General features: G+C 42.2%; 1 protein-coding gene across 1 annotated transcript; it reads right to left on the reverse strand.

The window, feature by feature from the left end:
• Positions 1-2,558: 2,558 nt before the first annotated feature.
• Positions 2,559-11,245, reverse strand: LOC116481442 (NALCN channel auxiliary factor 2). Its single transcript, XM_058437041.1, has 3 exons — positions 11,195-11,245; positions 7,112-7,261; positions 2,559-3,713 (listed from the first exon to the last, which is right to left on the reverse strand). The coding sequence occupies exons 1-3, from the start codon at positions 11,243-11,245 to the stop codon at positions 2,559-2,561; spliced, it is 1,356 nt and encodes a 451-aa protein (XP_058293024.1).
• Between the last annotated feature and the right edge of the window lie 8,016 nt (positions 11,246-19,261).

Below are 19,261 nucleotides of genomic sequence, written 5' to 3' on the forward strand. Positions count from 1 at the left end.
TTTTTTATCATCAAGTCTTACCATTTCTTTCTTTATGGGGTTAAACAAGAGCAGAGAGGCCTCTGCCCCACAATGCAACAAAACAGAAAGCAGTACACATACAGAGGCTCTCACCGAAACACGGAGGTAGGGTAAGAGGGAGGGCAGAGACAACTGAATCATAGCTGGGTAAGGGAGGAAGGGATGGGGGACTACTAGGAAACCAGTTTGGAGACTCAGTCATAGGAACTAGTGCAAGAAAGTCCTACTCATGAAGCACCGTGTAGAAAATGGCATAAGAAAGCTGCCCGGCTCTGCTGCCTGTGATGGAGGGCAGGGGCAGCCAGAGAGGTGGTGGAAGATTAGGGTGGTGGGGTGGATGGGGGGCAGTCAAATGACTTTGAGGTGGAGTGAGGTGCCCCTTTCCCCTGCCACTGGGCAAGGCCTTGGGCTGGTCTGAGCCAGGGGTCTCCTGGGCACTTGGTGAGGGGGAAGAGAGGATGGGAGTCTCCAAGGGTCCATTCCCTGGGGCCATATGGTTCCCCTTTACTTCCCCGTCCCTTTTCCCCTCCTGAGGATGCAGGAGTTAGAAGGCAGTACCTAGGGTCTCTCTGGAGCCCAAGCACCTGCCCCTTTACTTATACATAAGCATGTCTGGAAAGGAGCCAGCACCTCTTCCCCTCCCCAGCTGAAAAGAGCACTCTAGGGATGGGGTATGTGACCAGGCCCGAAGTGCTGAGGGCCAAATAGGGGAATGTGTAGGCAGGGCACAGGGGTAGAGTTGGGGAATAGGCTGTAATAAATGAGAAAAATGGCAGGGAAGGACTCCCCAGTCTCATGCAATCAGTCTGGGACCCAGCTGAGGCCCATGAATGATTCCTTCTCCATTCATCCCTAAGCTGACCAAGGCCAGCTCTCCCTTCCCCATCCGCTTCTTGGTTTCACTCTCACACAGCTGCAGGCCCGCCTTCCCATTCACTCACTAGCATCGCATCCCAGGACACAGGACCTGCTGGCACTAAAGGCTCCCTGGCCTGTCCCAGCTATACAGCCCTGGCTCCCTTTCCTGTCCATTTGTATCAGCATTCAGATGTCCCAGGCAATGTGAGATCCCCCCTACTCCCCACCCCCACACAGCAGAACAGAGAAAGGTTAATGGCCCCCAGGGGCTCTCAATGCCTCTTCTCTTGTCCAGTCCTCTAGCCTGACTCAACAGTTTCTCAGCCAAGATATGACAGCATATTATCTTTAGTCAAAGGGTCTTCTTGCCAGTCCCTGGACTTTCTCTTGCAAGAGGCCGGGGTGACTGGAGCAGAAGACCCTGCTACAGGGTGACAAGGAGTCTGGGTGTTTCACAATTGGGACAGTAACCCATGGAGTCAGGGATGGAAAGGTGCGAATACTCTTTGGTAGGCTGGGGACAGGGACAGGGTGGGGATAGGGGAGGCTCATCTCTGGAGAGCTCTGGGGCAATGCCACCAGGCTCTCCTTCATGGAGGCCTGGGCTAGGACAAGATAAGGGAGTATGAGGACCTGGGCCAGGCCTGACCCACTTGGGCTTAAGTCCTTCCTCCCCATGGAGATCGGAAATGGAAATGTCTTTAGCCCCAAGGCCAAGATCTCCAGAGCAAGAGTGGCCCTTGGGAGTATGTGCACCTTCTGTAAGATATGGTCCTTCAGACAGCGGCAGTCTAACCATGTGGCTGCAGCCTTTTGTTTTGAGGCCCAGCAACTCAGTTCCTGTGCTCTTTCCCCAGAGGGCTCCTGATGCAATTCTCACTGATTTGGGGAGCAGTTCTCGAGCCTACCTCAACATTTATCACCCATCTCCCCAAAGCCGGGTGGCAGTAGCCTATTCGGCCATGTCTTCAAGCCCTCTGTCCACATTTCTCCTCTCCTCTCCCCCTTCCCTATCTCCACTCTCTTTCACCATTCGTTCTGTACCCCTTTCCTGCCCCTCATTGCCTAGGGTGGTGGGGCACAGCTTAACTGGGGCCCCGACTTAGCTGCAACTGTATGTACCTCATCTCCCAACCTGGTGCTTCACGTATGATGGTCCCAGGTGGGGCAAGGTGTGCTGAAGTGGCAGGAGGGCCATTGCACTGTCTGCCATCGCCTGTAGGGATATGGGCAGGAGGGAATTAAGGATCTTGGCAACAAAACAAATGTGGAGTGGGGGAAAGAGCTTCTCCCCTCTGTGCCCCCCAACATTCCCTGCAGGGCCAAGGCTGAGTGAGCAGCCTCCTTCCCTGGGGTCAGGGCTTTTGGCAGGGGTGGGCATATCCAGCCCCCACTTCCTCCCTTTTTTTGCTAAGCCCCATAGATGGGGGCTTGGGAGGGGTCATCTGCTGCTCCTGCCTTTTTCTCCCGGAAGAGTTTTGCAGCTCCCTGAGGCCCTCTGGCCATTCTGTTGGAGCTGCTTTTGGGGTGGGGGTAGGTTGAGGGGGGGATGTGTCGTTCTCCCATTTCCCCCACCCCCACCTTATCCTACACCTCCCATGGGAGGAGCCCCCTCCCCCCCACCTGGGGGAGCTGGAGCTGATGTCAGTGTGGTGGAGGTCTGTCCTCCCTCCCTACTGTCACTCTTCCCGTGCCAGGCCCTCCTCTAGGGCAGGCAGTGTCTCCAGCCCCAATCCCCCACCACCCTGGTTGCTAGAGAAGGACACCACGGTATGGAGGAGCATGAGAACAAGGACGCAGAGCCAGATCCTGCTAGGGCTGAGGCGGGAGCCCCCAGAGACCCGCAGCAGGGCGGGCTTGTTGTTGACGCGGCCTGGGGGATCATGACAGGGGTGGTAGTGATGGTACTGTTGGTGGTAGTGGTGGAAATAGGAGTGGTGGAATTGCTGGTGGTGGGTTTTGGGGGCCTCAGACTCCTTGAACTTCTCCTTCGCCTCAGAGGAGACCCACTGCAAGTCACAGCACTTGGTTTCCGGACGCTTTGGTGAAGTATCCAGCAACCCTGTACAGATAAAGCCAGGGAGCCCTCCGTACACCATTTCCTCATTGTCGGGGAGTATAAAGGGGCACCGGGTCTGCACCTCCAGGCAGTATTGCTTGCAGGGCACCCAGAGCTGGCATTCCTGCTGGGTCACGCTGAAGTATTCTGAGCACAGCCAGGCCTTGGAGACAGCCTTACAGCCTTTCGTGCAGGACCGGGTTGAGTACTCTTTCGCCTGTAAGTATTTATGCAGCACGAGGTCGAACTCGTCATATTTTTCCTGAGCGTGTCGGTCCAGCCGCTGGTACGTCTCGATACAGTTGCTACGCGCCTCCCAGGCCCCGGAGCCCGGGCTGGCCACCACGGCCAGCAGGTCCCCCAGCAGGGTGTCCAGGCTACAGTCCAGGCTGTCGGGGTGGTCCATGCCCAGCAGCAAGTCCCAGACCCTGTAGGTGTCGCAAAAGGAGAGAGTGAAGTTCCGAAAGTGGCCTTTGAGCAAGTTATTTTTGGCGGAGGGGAACTCGGCCGGGGCACGGGAAGGGGAGTCAGGGGGCCGCAGAGTGGGGGCCGGGGTAGTCGGTTCGAAATTTCTCTGCAAAGATTGCAATTTGGTGCAAGCTGCGTCCAGCCCCGTGGGCTGTGGGACGCCGCCGCAGACCGGCCGAGAGCCGGCGGCGGGGGCGGCTTTGGTCAGGTTGCTGTATCTGGGGCCGCAGGTGCCTGGGGACGCCCTGGGCTCGCCGGGTGGCGGCGGCGGCGGCAGCGCCTCCTCACGCGGTGCTAAGACACGTTTCTAATAGCATGATGATTTTAATCTTCCCCCACTCCCTGGGAGAGTTTAAAATAATTTCATATAAAAATTTCTCATGAAAGAGAGCTGCGTATCAGTGGATAATTTTTTTATCTCAGAAGTTAGTTAACACAGGAGAAAATTATATGGGAGTGTTGAAGAGCTGCTTCTAATTGTTGGACAGTTATTTTCTTTTTCTTTTTTTTTTTTTTTTGAGACGGAGTCTCGCTCTGTTGCCCAGGCTGGAGTGCAGTGGCGCAATCTCGGCTCACTGCAAGCTCCGCCTCCCGAGTTCACGCCATTCTCCTGCCTCAGCCTCTCCGAGTAGCTGGGACTACAGGCGCCCGCCACCACGCCCGGCTAATTTTTTGTATTTTTAGTAGAGACGGGGTTTCACCGTGGTCTCGATCTCCTGACCTCGGGATCCACCCGCCTCGGCCTCCCAAAGTGCTGGGATTACAAGCGTGAGCCACCGCGCCCGGCCTGGACAGTTATTTTCTAAAGGGGTGATCCAAAGATCCTGGTCCCATTTGTCTTGCACAGATCCTTTGCACACTTAGTTTCCACATTTATAGTTCAAGTGCATATCGTTTCTGTTAGCGTTCCATTAAGTAGAACTCAGTTATATGGCCACAAGAAACTGAAAGGTCAGCCAGAAAATGAAGTTGACATGTCCAGGAAGAAGAAATAAGCTTGCTTGCACCTAGCTGTCTCTGTCACAGGGGCTTCTGACAACATTTTTGAACTGTGGAATTCGGAACACTTTCTTCGGTGGTAGCCTCCTTTATATTCCCACATTTTAAGCAATTGTGTTAAGGACAATACTTCCTTTAATCAGAATAGTTTGGCACCAAGTTAAGCTTTTCTAAACTGTTACATTACTGGTTACATATCTTGAAAATAAAAACAAGTGTTTTTGTTTTTTGTTTTCTGTTTTTGTGTTTTTGTTTGTGTTTGTGTTTTGTTGTTTTCTTGCTACAGGGCCTTGCTCTGTTGCCCAGGCTGGAGGTCAGTGGTGCAAACACAGCTCAATGTAGCCTTTATCCCCTGGGCTCGAGGAATCCTCCCACCTCAGCCTCCTGAGTACCTGGGACTACAGGCAAGTGCTACCATTCCCAGCTATTTTTTTTTTTTTTTTCAATTTTGTAGAGATGGGGTCTTACCATGTTGTTCAGGCTGGTCTTGAATTCCTAGGCTCAAGGAATCCTCCTGCCTTGACTTCCGAAAGTGCTGGGATTACAGGCATGAGCCACCATACCTGAATGATTTTTTTTTAACAGAGAAAAACCTTAAGGTGGAAAATAAAAACAAAATTATCTTTCCTATATAACACAATAATGAATTTAGAATTCAGTGTTACTCTAATTATTATATGGTTAGATTTCTTGACATTTTATGGTGTGCAATGTTCAAAAGCAAATCTTTTTTTTTTTTTTAATTGCCTCTGTCTGCAGTCTACACGCCTACCCACCCCCTGCCCCCACCTCAGGCTAAAGCAAATAAAGAATCTGATACCTGCATTTTTAAAAAATTGCTAAATTAAAAAAATGAATCCCACCCCTCCAGGGGTACAAGGGTAATGAATGAGGAAGTACTAACCACTGAACATAAAGCTATCAAAGATATAATTTAAATAGTAGGCCAGGCACGGTGGCTCACGCTTGTAATCTCAGCACTTTGGGAGGTCGAGGTGGGTGGATCACCTGAGATCAGGAGTTTGAGACCGGCCTGGCCAACATGGTGAAACCCCGTCTCTACTAAAAATGCAAAAATTAGCTAGATGTGGTGGCATGCACCTGTAGTCCCAGCTACTCAGGAGGCTGAGGCAGGAGAATTGCTTGAACCTGGGAGGCAGAGGTTGCGGTGAGCCGAGATCACACCACTGCACTCCAGCCTGGGAGACAGAGTGACACTCCATCTCAAAAAAAATAAATAAATAAAGAATAAATAAATAATAAAAAATATTGTATGTTAAAACTAAAACACACACACAGAGGCTAGGAAAGTTTCATTATAATATTAAAATGATACATACCAATAATTTTAAAATTAGCTTGGAAAATATCAACTTTTCAACCATTAAATGCCTTGCTATAAGAAAGAAAACAAATTGCATTATATTGTAATTTATATAGTCAACTTATCAAGTCACTGCTTGCTCCCCAAAAATTCAAATAGAAAATTATAATAAAAGAAACATTAAACAGAGAAAAGGAGGGAGAGAAACTTCTCAAAAAGGCAAACTAAGCCTCACGCAAAGAAAATAACTTTTTCTTTTCAATATCTTGGACACTGATTTTTAACTGCATTAGATTTTAATCAATCCAAACATATTAAATATTTTCTCAGGTTCAAAATGCTGTTTTCAAAACTGAAATCTTCTACCTAGAAAAAAAAAGATTACTTATCTACATGTTAAAGCAAAAATACAGAATTAAAGGGTAATTGCATAAGAAGGTCTTTCTGTGTATTTTCAGTTGAACTACTACATCTGTTTCAATGTAGATGTACTTTTTTCTTAAGCTATTATCTGCTAAGAGGAATTCTGAGAGAAAATTATTGACTGTAGATTTTGAAGTTATCCAGAAAATATTTATGTGTGTATATCTCTAAAATTATCTCAGCATTAAGGTAATTTGTGCTAGTGTTATATTTCTTTATCTGGGTGCTGGTAACACAGGTAATGTATGTTTAGTTTATAAATCTGCATTTAAAGCTATACATTATATTCATTTTTCTCTATGGATATTAGAATTTAATAATTTTTAATAACTAGAGATATAGGAAGGTAGCAAAGACAACAGCAGCATATTTTTTCCATCTCCCCGGAAAAACAGACAGAGCAATGGATAGCAAAACACATCCACAAACCCCATTTATAGCCAAACTAGGTGAAAAGTGTTAAAAGAAAAACCTTAAACAAATTAAATTTAATAGAGCAAAGAACAGGCAGCCTCAAACCAGAATAAATTCAGAAAGACTCTTGCTCATGGTCAAAGTAGATTTATGGACAGAAAAAGAAAATTGGGGTACAGAAACAGCTGGAGTGGTTACAGCTTGGTGTTTGCCTTGTTTGAACATGGTTTGAACAGTTGGCCATCTCGATGATTGTCACAAGGGTAGGTTACAGTCTGTGTACACACCCAGTTAGGTTACAGTTCACTATGTACGGAGACACCTTTAGGCTGAACTTAAACTATGTAAGGAGGCAGCTGTAGGCTAAACTTAATTTAACAAAAGTTATCCCCTTCAACCCCAAACCTCAAGCAATTGGTGTCAAACCTGTCTGTGGGAAAGAAGGAGAAAGTCACAAGGGCAGTTTCTGACAATACATCCACAGACCCCAACATAGCCAACATGAATTTGTTAAAAACCACAGATAGCATATCTGAGAAAAGCACCTGAAACTTGAGGGCTTGGATGAGCAGCCAGTAGCGGGTACCGGTAGTAAGAATGCCAGAGGAGATGGAGCACATCGGTGCCAGGTGACTCTCAGAACTGAACTGAGAAGGCTTTCTTCTAGGATAAGCCCCTACTCTGTGGAGCAATGGCTGCAAGGGAAATAAAAATTCAACAAGACAGGGGAAACAGATGAACAAGAGAGAAGGTCCAGACTAGTACTAGGGAAGGGAAGATAGCCAGGATTTCACAGAAAGCAATCTAACACGGTTGAATACTGGATGTAAAATATCCAAAGCAGGAGCTCTGAGAAGATGGAAAAGTTTGGTTGAACTCTGCTCCATTAAAAAGTTCAGAAAATCTTATTTCACCTAAAATTGAAAAAGAGAACAGCATAAATATCAAATCACATGCCAAGTTATTATAATAATAAAGAGAATAAAGAAGAATAATATCTGTACAGACAAGGAGAGCTTGCCAGGAAGACTGGTGCACAAAAGAGATCAAACCATAACCTACTATTTCAAAATGAACTAAAAGACATTAATAAAATAATACAAGACATGAAAGAGCAACCTAAATAGAAAACTCAGAATTGAGATCTCAGAACTCAAGAAATAATTGAAGATATTAGAAAAATATTTAGGAAATTAGTACTAACGATTTAAGAAGTTAGTACTGACGATGAAAGAATACAAGGATAAAATAATACATTAAGACGAATAGTTTAAAAAGAACATTAAAACAAAAGAATGCAACAATAAAATAATGCATTAAGACAAATAGAAAGTTAAAAAATTTTAAAACAAACAGATAAATTTCTAAAAGGAGACAAAAGGATTTAGGAAAAAAATAGTCAAGATATTGCAAATAGATAAGGAAATTTAAACCTATGGATCATAAGAGCACCTGAAAAAGAAAACCAAAACAAGGACATAAAATATACATTCTAAAACATAACTTTAAACTTTTTTTAAGAAAAAAGAAACAAAAAGCTACATATTGAGAAAGAACAGCGTGTGCTTTGAAATGTTGACTTTCATCAATACCAGAGCATATTCTAAAAAAAATTATGAAAGTTAGAAAAAAGAAAGAATCAATATATCTTGGGGACATATAGAAGAAAAGAGCATCTGACTTATAAAGGAAAGAAAAGATTATCGTCAGACTTTTTAACAACAACACTGAGGTTCATTAGACCTATCAATGGAAGTTATGCATGTCCTTAAATTAAATGAAAAATATTATTTATAATTTTGGTTCAAAGTTATTATCACATAGTTGTAAAATTTGATATCATTATGAAAAGTAGATAATTCTATTAGATTATGTGTGTAACTTTTATTTGATGAAATGAGAAATAAATTTACTCCTTTCTATTTTTATCAGACTTCTCAGAAGCTAAAGAATTTCAATTAGGCATTATTATTCTTGAAATGTGTCTTCTTGGTATATAAATTCGTTAAAGGAAAAATAAATGAATGATCATAGCATGTACAAATTGGAGCAGACTTTATTAATCACTGCTGCTGTATTCCTTTGCCTTCTAATCCAGCACTCCCTAAAACCACTTCAATCTCCCTAAGATAGTGCATACTTTGATGTTTTATAAAATACATAAAAAAACCAGAAAGCTCAAATGTATTAAATAATACAGTGTATATTGTATTCAACAGAGCTACAAATAATAAATCTTTCTCCTAGATACCTCAAAGCACTTCTTAAATAATTAATTTTTAAGTGTTCTTGGATTAACATATGCTGTCAGTCTGGTTTTGATGAAAGAAAAAGAGAAGTTTACAGAGTTAACATAAGCCTCTCACAAACACCAAGTTACAGGCTGAAGATATGACACAAAACTCACATTTCTCCATACTAAACACAAATAGACACGATTTTTCTTATTAGTCAACTACAAATTCATGTCAAACTCATATGCAAACAAGTTAATTAAGTTTAAAGGAAATCATTAAAATAGAGAAATTAGAAAATTTATTTGTGAATATTATAAAATTTAGAATGGTATTGTCAGTTGCTTTGTTTAATGCAATTTAACATTTGAGTATATAAACTGGAGATAATCCTAACACTACATGTCATATTGGAGGAGTATAGGAAATAGTCATCAGTGAGAAATAGTTGGATCCCTAGCAAATGTTCTCTCTGGCACTTAACAAAATGTTTAGTTTACATGAGAGAATAATAATGCCCCTAATGCTATTGTGTGATATATTCCCCACCAGTCACTACAGTGGCAAAAGTATACTATTAATAGACCTAGATATGATCAGGAACGTAGATGATAGCAGAATATTTTGTGATTATCTAAAAATTCTTCCATATCTGAACAATACTGGAAAAAGATTGAGTTTATATATCAAACTTCATCTGGTAATCTAGTGGTTTTATAAGAAAATATAAACAGAAACAATGCAATTACAGTTACCATAGCATTGTCAAGCCAGAGAACACACTCATCAATAATAGAACATATGATTATCTTAGATCTGTAACATTTTCACAATTACAAATAATTTCAAATATATTATTTAATCAACCCAGAAGGCTAAGACTGTATAATTCTGATGAACAGAAGGGTTTAGATTCAATAACCAGAAACTAGTTCTTATAATGAAATACAATAATTCACCTGGATGCAATACTTCAAACATGTAATTTATTCTATGTCTATAACAAATAGCTTACAGTTCACTTAAAAAAGTTTTCATTAAAGAGGAAGAATAGAATAGAGGAAAAATAAACTTAAAGATAGATTGGACAACATAACATAGTTGTTTGATAACGGACAGTCTAGAATGGATATGATATTTGAGAACTTCTTCAGGAAAATGTCAAGTCCATTTTAACTATCAAAAACAGCCCCTCAGATGCATATCCGCAGGTGATACCTGTAAGGATATATTTACAAAACTAATTTGTCATTCATTGCCACACATTTTTATCTCAACATGTAAATAATCACATATGATACTTAGATCAACATTAAAAATAAACCCACTTAAACAATTCACAGATAGATGAACTCTCTTACATACAACTAGTTTTCTAATACAGTTCACTTTTTCTCCATTGACAGAATAATTAAATAACAATTTTCTTGTCTACATTTTATTCATAACACATACATATGAATGAATACACAAGTTCTAGCCTAAATAGAATCTATACATGAATCAAATAAGTTCCAGTATGCTAGAAAATACTGATTTTTGATAGCATGTCTTAAATATGAACCTGCCATTGTTCCCCAACAAGAGCTCCCATGTACAGAATCTATCTACACTGAAATAGAAATTCTAAATACCCTTATGGGGAAAGGCAGTTAAGTGTGCAGACTCCCTGCACTAATTAGGCAGCACAGAAATGGGCCTGGGGCTTGGAGTAACTCCTTGCCAAGAGATAAAAGATCCCTTCCCGCCTGTGCTAGGCTTAGCACCTTGGGCTGGCATATCTTTCTCTGTTGTGAATTCAGTGTTTGTCCTTTTGGCATGCTAAATGCATGTGTCATATTGCACCTGGCCAACCCCACTATTATATCCATTAGCAGCAGGGGAGATATGGGGTCTTTGATCTGCAATACAAGAGGGGTATATGCAGACCATCTTCTGTGGCTATGAAAGGAGACTCGCTGGCCAGAGAGGACCTACTGCTGTCTGAGTTCATGTCTTTCTTGGCGATCTAGGGTTGCCACCTGAAAACCAGGGTCGACATCTTGAGGCTACTGCTACTTGCAATATATGTTGTTGTGCTATTTCCCATCCTCCATGGGGTGAGGATCCTCCAATGAATATGGCAAGAGATGCCACTGGCTCTACAATTTGTTGTAGCAAGCAAGGTCAACAACAAAGTTGTCATGGCATGGTAGAGGTGCAAGGATTTGCCAGTGCAACCATTCCAGAGAAGCACTAGTTCCCTGGGAGGTGGGGAGGGAGGACAGGCAGACTGAGGTGCTGGCTTCCCTCTGGCCACATGGAAATGACATTCCTGTCAACACTGATGAGCTGGTGCAATGGAAAATGACAGAGATTCTAGAAGTGGGTCCTGGAAGGGTACAAAGACTATACCTTGACTTCTGGCTGCTTTTGTACTTCCAGGCCATCTTCAAACTCCCACATTGTCCCAAGTGTATTAGTCAATTTTCACACTGCTGATAAAGACATATCCGAGACTGGGAAATTTACAAAAAGTAAATTTAATATGGACTTACAGTTCCACGTGGGGAAGCTGCACAATCATGGTGGAAAGCAAGGAGGAGCAAATCACTTCTTACATGGATGGCAGTAGGCAAAGAAAAAAACTGTGCAGGGAAACTCCCCCTAATAATACCATCAGGTCTCACGAGACCCACCCACCACCAGGAGAACACCATGGGAAAGACCTGGCCCTGTGATCCAGATACCTCCCACCGGGTCCCTCCCACAACACGTGGGAATTCAAGATGAGATTTGTTTGAAGACACAGCCAAACCACATCAGCAAGGATCAGAGACAATATCTTAGGGAAATGAGAGGACTCTTCAGGGAGCTCTAAGCAATCCAGGCCACTTGCAGACCTCAAGTAAAGCCAGTTTTCACTCAAGGCAAAATCACTGATGGTGTTGCTGCAAATGAAACTGTTAAAATGAGAGTGGAATACAAAATCTGAGAGCTAGATAAGCAGAAGCCATGGAAGTCCTATGTGACTTGATTGGTGCACCTATTTGATGAAGGAGCTTGTAGATCCAAATGCCTGGGGCCTAATGGCACAGTCTGGGAAAACTAACTACTGACCACTTGCTGCAGTGCATTTTGTCCACATTGAATATGACAAGGACAGAGATAAGCCCATGCCACTTTTGATCTGGATGGCAGTGAATAGAAGAGTGGTGGCTTCAACTGCACAGGACTTCCTTAAGAGTAATACCCCTTAAAAATATTCATGAGGTCATAACTGTTTTAAAGGGTAAAAGCCATAAACACCTGGCTCTATGAACCTGCCCCTGGAGACATAGATGACACAGTCTATTCCTGACCACACTAGAGGACTTTATGTGGCAGAGTCCTCCCCAATGAAAGATTCCCATCTCTCTACTCTTGTCCCTTGAAATGACTACAGGGACACCTGAGGAGAAGCTCTACAGAAATGTCCCACTTTGTGAAAAAGGCAAGAAAATGGTAGTTTCTAGGGATTTGTCCTAGATCAATGGGAACACAACCATGAGAAGCTTTGCCCAAATGGCCAAAAAGGGAGTCCAGAAGGTAAAAAGGAAAAGAAAAAGGGGGAAAACATGGCCAACTCTCAGAATATCATAGCTTTTGTTGTTAAAATAGGGAATAAACAAAATGAAAATAGACAGGATCATAAAAAGAGACCCCCATCAACACTATCAAGTGGAAGGGGGTCCTTCTTCACTGGAGGTTAGGGTTATAGCCTGAGTCATAAAAAGGCTAGGAAAAGAGGGCTCCAAAGATTGGAAAGAATTATAATCCCATGTAGAAACCCTCCAAGTCTCTGGACACAGTACAGGGATGAGGAATGTACAAGTTGCTAAGGCTTCCCTACTCCATGACCAGGACGATAAAGAAAGAAGACTTATTCAGACTGGGAGCACAAAGAGTAAGACAAGGAGGACAATCCCCCCTCCCATGCACTTGGATCTTACCCCTTTCCAGGAAAAGGACAAGAGATGGGGCCAACATCTCAGAGAAAACCAGCAGCCTTATGCCTTATCAAGGTGGAAAAAATGGGAAATGAATTCAAACTTTAATGGGTCTCTTGGATATTGGTGCCCAGGTGATAGTAATCCCAGACCTCCAAAGGAATAGAGGTAAACTGGTAACATTGTGGGTTTGAGGGATGAACCTGATGATCCATGGCAGATAAGTTTATTTGTACTTATGGGCAGGGCCCTTTGGGCCATTTCAGGTAGCTGTGATCATGGTTCCTACCATTGAAAATGTACTATAGGTGTTGACATTTTGGCCACCAGCAGCATGGAACATCAGTGCCACCTCAGGGGGAATTCCTCCTCACAATAAAGGATTTGAATCATTACAGTGAGGCATATCCATTTCTTTCCTGCCAGCTAAATTAACCAAGTCCCAACAGGCTATTTGACAAAAGCAATACCTCCTAGCAAGTTGAGAAAAAATTGTTAGTGTGTTAATTCAGGACTTGCTGCAGGCAGGAATGCTATATACCACTCTGTTGTAGTTTAACAGTCCAATATGACCCTAAAAAAAAAAAAAAAAAAGTCTTACAAGCCTGGAGGCTGACAGTGGACAATTGCAGGCTGAATGTCTTGCGATACTTAACATTATCACTGTAACTGGGGTGGTAGCAGCCACATGGGAGACTGATACGCTATTATAAATCTGGCTAATGCCTTCTTCTTGACCTTCTATGGGAAGAAGATAGGACCAGCTTGCATTCAAGCTGGTCTTATCTTGAATACTGCAGGAAAGTATGCTGCAGGAAAGTATCCAGCTGTATACTTTCACCTTACTTTGGCAGAGATACCACAATTCCCCTGCAGTTTGCCATCAGTGGTAGGGCTACATCTGAAAAAGTCTAATTATCCCCAGGAGTACTTGTCATTCATTATATTGATGAAATTCTCATTGCTGGCCTAAGGAACACATTGACCAGGCCCTACACAAAGTCATAAGATACTATGATACATAAGGATTGGGTCATCACCTCTGATAAAGTCCGGGGACCTGCTCATCAAGTGAAGTTCCTGGGAGCCTCCTGGGCCAATAATCAGAAAAATGTTTCTGACAAGGTTAAATGAAAAATGCTGCCCTTAACAGATCCCACCAATGAAAAGAGATTCAACTCAATGGCTGGCAGGCCTGTTTGACTGCTGGCAATAAAATGCACCACATGAGCATATTCTTTTGATCCCTCTATTGAAGGTTACCAATAAGGTGGCCACCTTTAAATGGAGCCCCAACAACAGCAGACTTTTGAGGCCATGAAACTTGCCATGGCATGGGCCCAGCCTCTGGGATCAATGAAGCTAGCCAGCCCTATGGAACTGCTAGTCTCGGTGACTCCTGCCCATATAGATTGGAGCCTACAGCAACGAGATACTGCCACCAAAATGACTTGGCCTATTAAACATGTAAATTATTTGAGGCAGCCCCTAGGTACAACTTCTTCAAATGGCAACCACTAGCCTGCTGTTGGGCGCTAATGAAAACAGAGCAACATATGTCACCTGAAGACCTGAGCAACTTATCCTTATGTGGGTATTCACAAATTTCACTAATAGTATAAGATAGGCTCAGCAAAACTCCATCATTAAATGAAAATAACACATCCAAAATAATGTTAGACCAAGGCCTCAGTGAGTCAGCCAACTCCATGAATATGTAGCTGCCTCACTGGAGGAGGTTAAAATACCCTTAGGAGATACCCCTGTCCCTCTGTTAGCTGAATGAATCCCACAGTTTAAAAATGTTCCAGTTGATGATATGGCTTGGTTCATGGATGGATATACGAAACTCAAAGCTGATGGAGACCACTGGGCAACTGCAGCCCCTGCCCCAAGGATGGTCATATTTTGACTGAGACCAGATGAGATGTTCTGCTGAATGGGCCAAGTCCATGTACTGATGGCTGTACTGGCTACTCCAACAGCAAATTCCTGCTACATATTTATAGACTGATGAGTCATTGAAAATGGTCTAACCATATGGTCCAATGACTGATGAATTAATAACTGGACCATTAAAGCTGCTCCTGTTTAGGAATGGGGACCATGACAGCAGCTTTCAAACTGAAAGAGATATTTATTTACCACTCATGTGATACCCATGTCATGCCACCCATGACAAAGGGCCATTCAAAAGAAAACACAAATGGAATTTACAAGCTGACCTAGCATGCCTTCAACAAATTTTAATAATTGCCCATTGGGTTCACCACAAAGTGGGACATGGAAGCTCAAGAATGAGCCAAATGGGAGGACTGGCCCTCAAAAAAACAACCCCCCAAAATGCGGCACACTCATATGACTCCCACCAACAAGCCCAGGCTATACAATGCAGCTAATTGAGCCATATGTACAGGGGACCCATGTAAGTGTGACAAATTGACCATATCAGACCATTAGTTTCCAGCCATGATTTCTGGTGGTAACTTATGGTGATGAACACATACTTCAGATGTGGGACTGCCATTTCAAGACACCATGTAAATGCAAAAACTATTATTGTGACCAAAAAAACCCCACCTCAGCCATGTTTGGATATCTAACAAAACTTCAGTATGACTGAGACACTGCATTTGCTGCAGAAGCTGTACAGCAGTGTGCACGCTTCCATGGCATTGGATGGAACCCCAGGAGAATGAAGTGTTAGAATGATGGAATGAGAGGCTCAACTACACAAAAATCTTCAGAAAAAATAATTTAGCAGATGACATCCCCACCTAAAAAAAGGCATTTGAAAATTAAACACTGCACTCCAGCATGGGAAACATGGCATTGCAACAAGTTATGAAATACTGAGCTTAGAGGGCACAAAGGGCCAGGTAGTGGGATAATTAGGCTCTGCCTGTGAAATCCCAATTTTAGTACACACCACCATTCTTTCATTGTTTCTTCTGAAACATACTCCTCAAGGGTGGCTTGTGATCTAGGCTGTAGTGATGCACCAATAGGGCTTTCTGATTCAAACCTGGAGGCAACGCTACCTTCGGGCACCTCCCTCCTGTGGTGCCCCACAAGAATGAGGAAGGGGTAAAAATATATGGACATGCTGTGTTTTCTTGGTTGTACCTTGTACTACTGATCCCTCAATTTAGGTGTGTGACATTACAGGATATGTCAAATTTGTTCAGGGTGTCACTTTCCTTCTTGGATTGGACAACTAAGGCCAAAATATATGGGTCAAGCAACAGAAACAATGGGTCTTCACAGAAGCTGTAGCCTCACGACTCTGGCAGGTAGCTTGGGTAGCTACATTTGGGCAATCCTCACCCTAGGTTATTAGATAATCTTCCACTTCAGAAGGTTTATAAAGCAAAAGGTGAGTGGGAACATTAATTTTTTTTTCATTTCTCCAGAAGACACTGTGGTGCCTGGCACAAAAACACACTGAAAAGAACCAGGACAGCTGTGGTGAGAAGATGCAATGTGCAGTCTTAAACAATGCTAGATTTGTCACCCCAGACTGGAGTCGCCTTGTCCCACACTCCCATTGTAATGGCCTGGCTGGTGCACAACCACTCAGACCCTTTTCAAATCAGTCAAGACAAACAAGACCCACTAAACTCACCAGTCAAGGTGGTGAACAACCTAATGGTTCTAAATTGTCCGTCGTCTGTTGATGGAATGAAACAATGTTTGTGTGGCTGCCAGTACCTCTTACTGTGTGTATGTTAACACTTTGGGGAAGGTAAAAACTGGGCTGGAAAAGATCTAAGCTCAAGCAGGATGCTTATCAGCTGTACACCTGCAGTCCCCACTAGACTCAATTATTTACCTATATAGTCATCCTAAGCCTAACACTTGGATTTCCTGGTTGAAGACCATTTTCCAGGGAGACCTGGTTATCTTCCTGGGTCTGGTTCTCCTAGTGACCCTGGTAAAATGCTGTCTCAAAATGACAGGGAAGCTCTGAGAACAAACTGTACACATATGAGTTGTATGGGGTCCACATTTATTTAGCTCTGCCTCCAAACTTGGGTTGGGCAATGGTTTTACCAGAGTTGTTGTCTTTTATCTGTCATTTTGGTGGCTGAGTAATAGTCAATGGGGGTGGACTATTATAAAAGTCACTCATATGCATGTAGTCTTTATACAGTGCCTTGGTCACTTAAGAATGGGTCTCAGGGCTGGAACACTTTCTATTCAAGAGACAAAGAGCCCTCACAGCCTTCACTAGACTTATCGTTTTGTGGAGAAATAGCTTTCTCTTTCTGGATTCAATGTATTCTCTTTTGTCCTCTTAAAGTGAGTGCATCATATGGCACCTGGCCGCCTCACTTCTATATTCACTCCCAGCAAAGAGGTGTTAAAGTAAACTGAAGCACAATAAAATTTTAAAGAGTTTGAGCAAATAATGAATCATGCATTGGCCAGCTCCAAACCAGAAGTTGTTTAGAAACCCCACCAAGGGAATGAAAGGAGCAGCTTTTGTAGAAGAAACACAGAAGTAAAGCAAAGAAAGAACTTTATTGGTTATAGTCATACAATTGACTTATTTGGTCTATGCCTTTGGAAAGACCTTAATTATATAAGTTTGCTACTTCTGATCAGTTGAGTTGAAGTTCTGTTTTTCTTCAATGTAGATATTTACAAGAAATAGCTGAAATTAAGTTTTGCTTATGTTTGGAAATCAAGCAAGTTTGAGGCCACTTATGAGACCTAACTATTTTTGTCTGCCCAGAGATTCTTCAGGCCTGGTCTCCATTTTAATTTACTTTAACAATGTTCCACTTTTGGTTATCTTCTCAACAAGCAAATAGTATAGTGTTATGCACAGTTATCACTATTGATCGACTCTCTGGAATGAAGAGTCATACAGATATTTTCATCATCAACAATTGCATTGTGATGTAAGGTCATATAGTGACCAATATCTGTGTCATAGGTTTGAGTGGTTGAGTTGTTGAGCTCTTCAATTTGTCTAAACTAATGGCAATCATTTGATGTGTAAGTGGTTGCTGGAAAGCATTTAAAAGTATGTTTCAAAGCCCTTGAGGAAATACAACACAATAGGGAGGTGAATACAATGACTTTAAGGAGAATAATAGCCAAATATTGAACAATTCTCTGAAATAGAGATTGCCAGGAGCCAAAGTTTAACCAATTAAATAAATCGATGGAAGAGGCAGCACATATCTGATGAAAGATATATTTGTTCTTTAAAGGCTTTACATTTAGGGCAACAATTTCTAATTTATTAACATAGAAACAACATTTTTATCAATAAGAGCACAAGCTTCTCTTTCTTAAGCTCTTAGGCATTAAAGACTTCTATTTTGGAGTACTACTGAGGCTAAATTGTATATTACAGGTATTTCCTGGAGGAAATTCAAAGTATCATCCTATGAAAAAAAAAATAAACAAATTTTTATATTTGGAGAAAAGTTTGATCTTAATTTTTTATTTCAGAGGGCAGCTAGTCAAGATTTCTAGATCTGAGTTTGAAGCATCTTTAGATTGTGAAATGAGAATTGCAGTTGCAATCTGATGTATTTTCCTGGTTTGCAGTTTTGAATGTCTCTGGATATGTCTTTGGGTGTTTTAATGAACTCTCAGAGTAAACAATATACCAGTAGGCATGAAGGTTGCCCACACATAATATGTTGTACTGATTTTTCTGAGGTTTAAAGTCTTCTAGTTTCAGCTTGCCGGGCTTGGGAAAAGAGCAGTTTTAGTATTCTGTTAAACTAGAAAAATGTAGGATTCAATTCAGTTTACAGTTGGATAAAAAAACCTCAAGGAAAATGAACAGGACCAGAATCTGATCATGAGTGCATTATAGTTTTCTATTAAAATATAATCTCCTTTTTTCAGTGGTTTCTATTTTTGTTAAAAATAATTACAAAATAAATCTACTTTTATCTAACTTGATTATTTATATAAGTGTAACAAGAATAATAATGTTATATATATTTTAAAATAGGATATTTTAGCTGGAGCTTTGTTAGTATCCAAGGGTTTTTATTGACTTAGTATCAGTCAACCTTAATTTTTTAAAACTAGCTGGTAGTGAGGAATCTTTGGTTGGACCTTTAGAAAGCTCCATGGGCTAAGGAGCTAAGGCAAGAACTAACCCAATTATGTCCTATTACAAGGAAAATAGATTCTAATAGAACTTATGCATATTCTCATATTGCCATAAAAATAATAATATTCCTACATACTTTTCTTACTGATGCAGGACTTTTCTCCATCACTTTGCCAGCCAGGGACCTCCATTTGGTGATGCTCCCTGCCTGGGCCTCTCTCAGGCATGCTACCTGCTGTTGGAGGCAGCCAGCCAACACAGCCCACATGGGACATGCCTGGATTGTGCACCAGCACAGCCTGTGGTTGGGCTGGGCATGCCCCCACCTGCCTGTGTCATAGCTTATACCCACATTCAGCAGTTCCCGAGTTTTTGTCCCACATCCAAGCAGAATGAGGATACACTGAC

This window comes from Hylobates moloch, unplaced genomic scaffold (assembly GCF_009828535.3).
Source record: "Hylobates moloch isolate HMO894 unplaced genomic scaffold, HMol_V3 SCAFFOLD_3, whole genome shotgun sequence".
Taxonomy (NCBI): Eukaryota; Metazoa; Chordata; class Mammalia; order Primates; family Hylobatidae; genus Hylobates; species Hylobates moloch.

What these genes read in the sequence shown, in the direction of transcription:
- LOC116481442 (XM_058437041.1), bottom strand. Translation starts at nt 11,245, where the DNA reads ATGTGGGAGTTTGAAGATGGCCTGGAAGTACAAAAGCAGCCAGAAGTC. An exon ending in AAAAGCAGCCAGAAGTCAAG is followed by an intron (nt 7,262 to 11,194) that starts GTATAGTCTTTG and finishes TTTCCCTTGCAG; the next exon opens with CCATTGCTCCACAGAGTAGG. An exon ending in TCCAAGCCCTCAAGTTTCAG is followed by an intron (nt 3,714 to 7,111) that starts GTGCTTTTCTCA and finishes TCATGCTATTAG; the next exon opens with AAACGTGTCTTAGCACCGCG.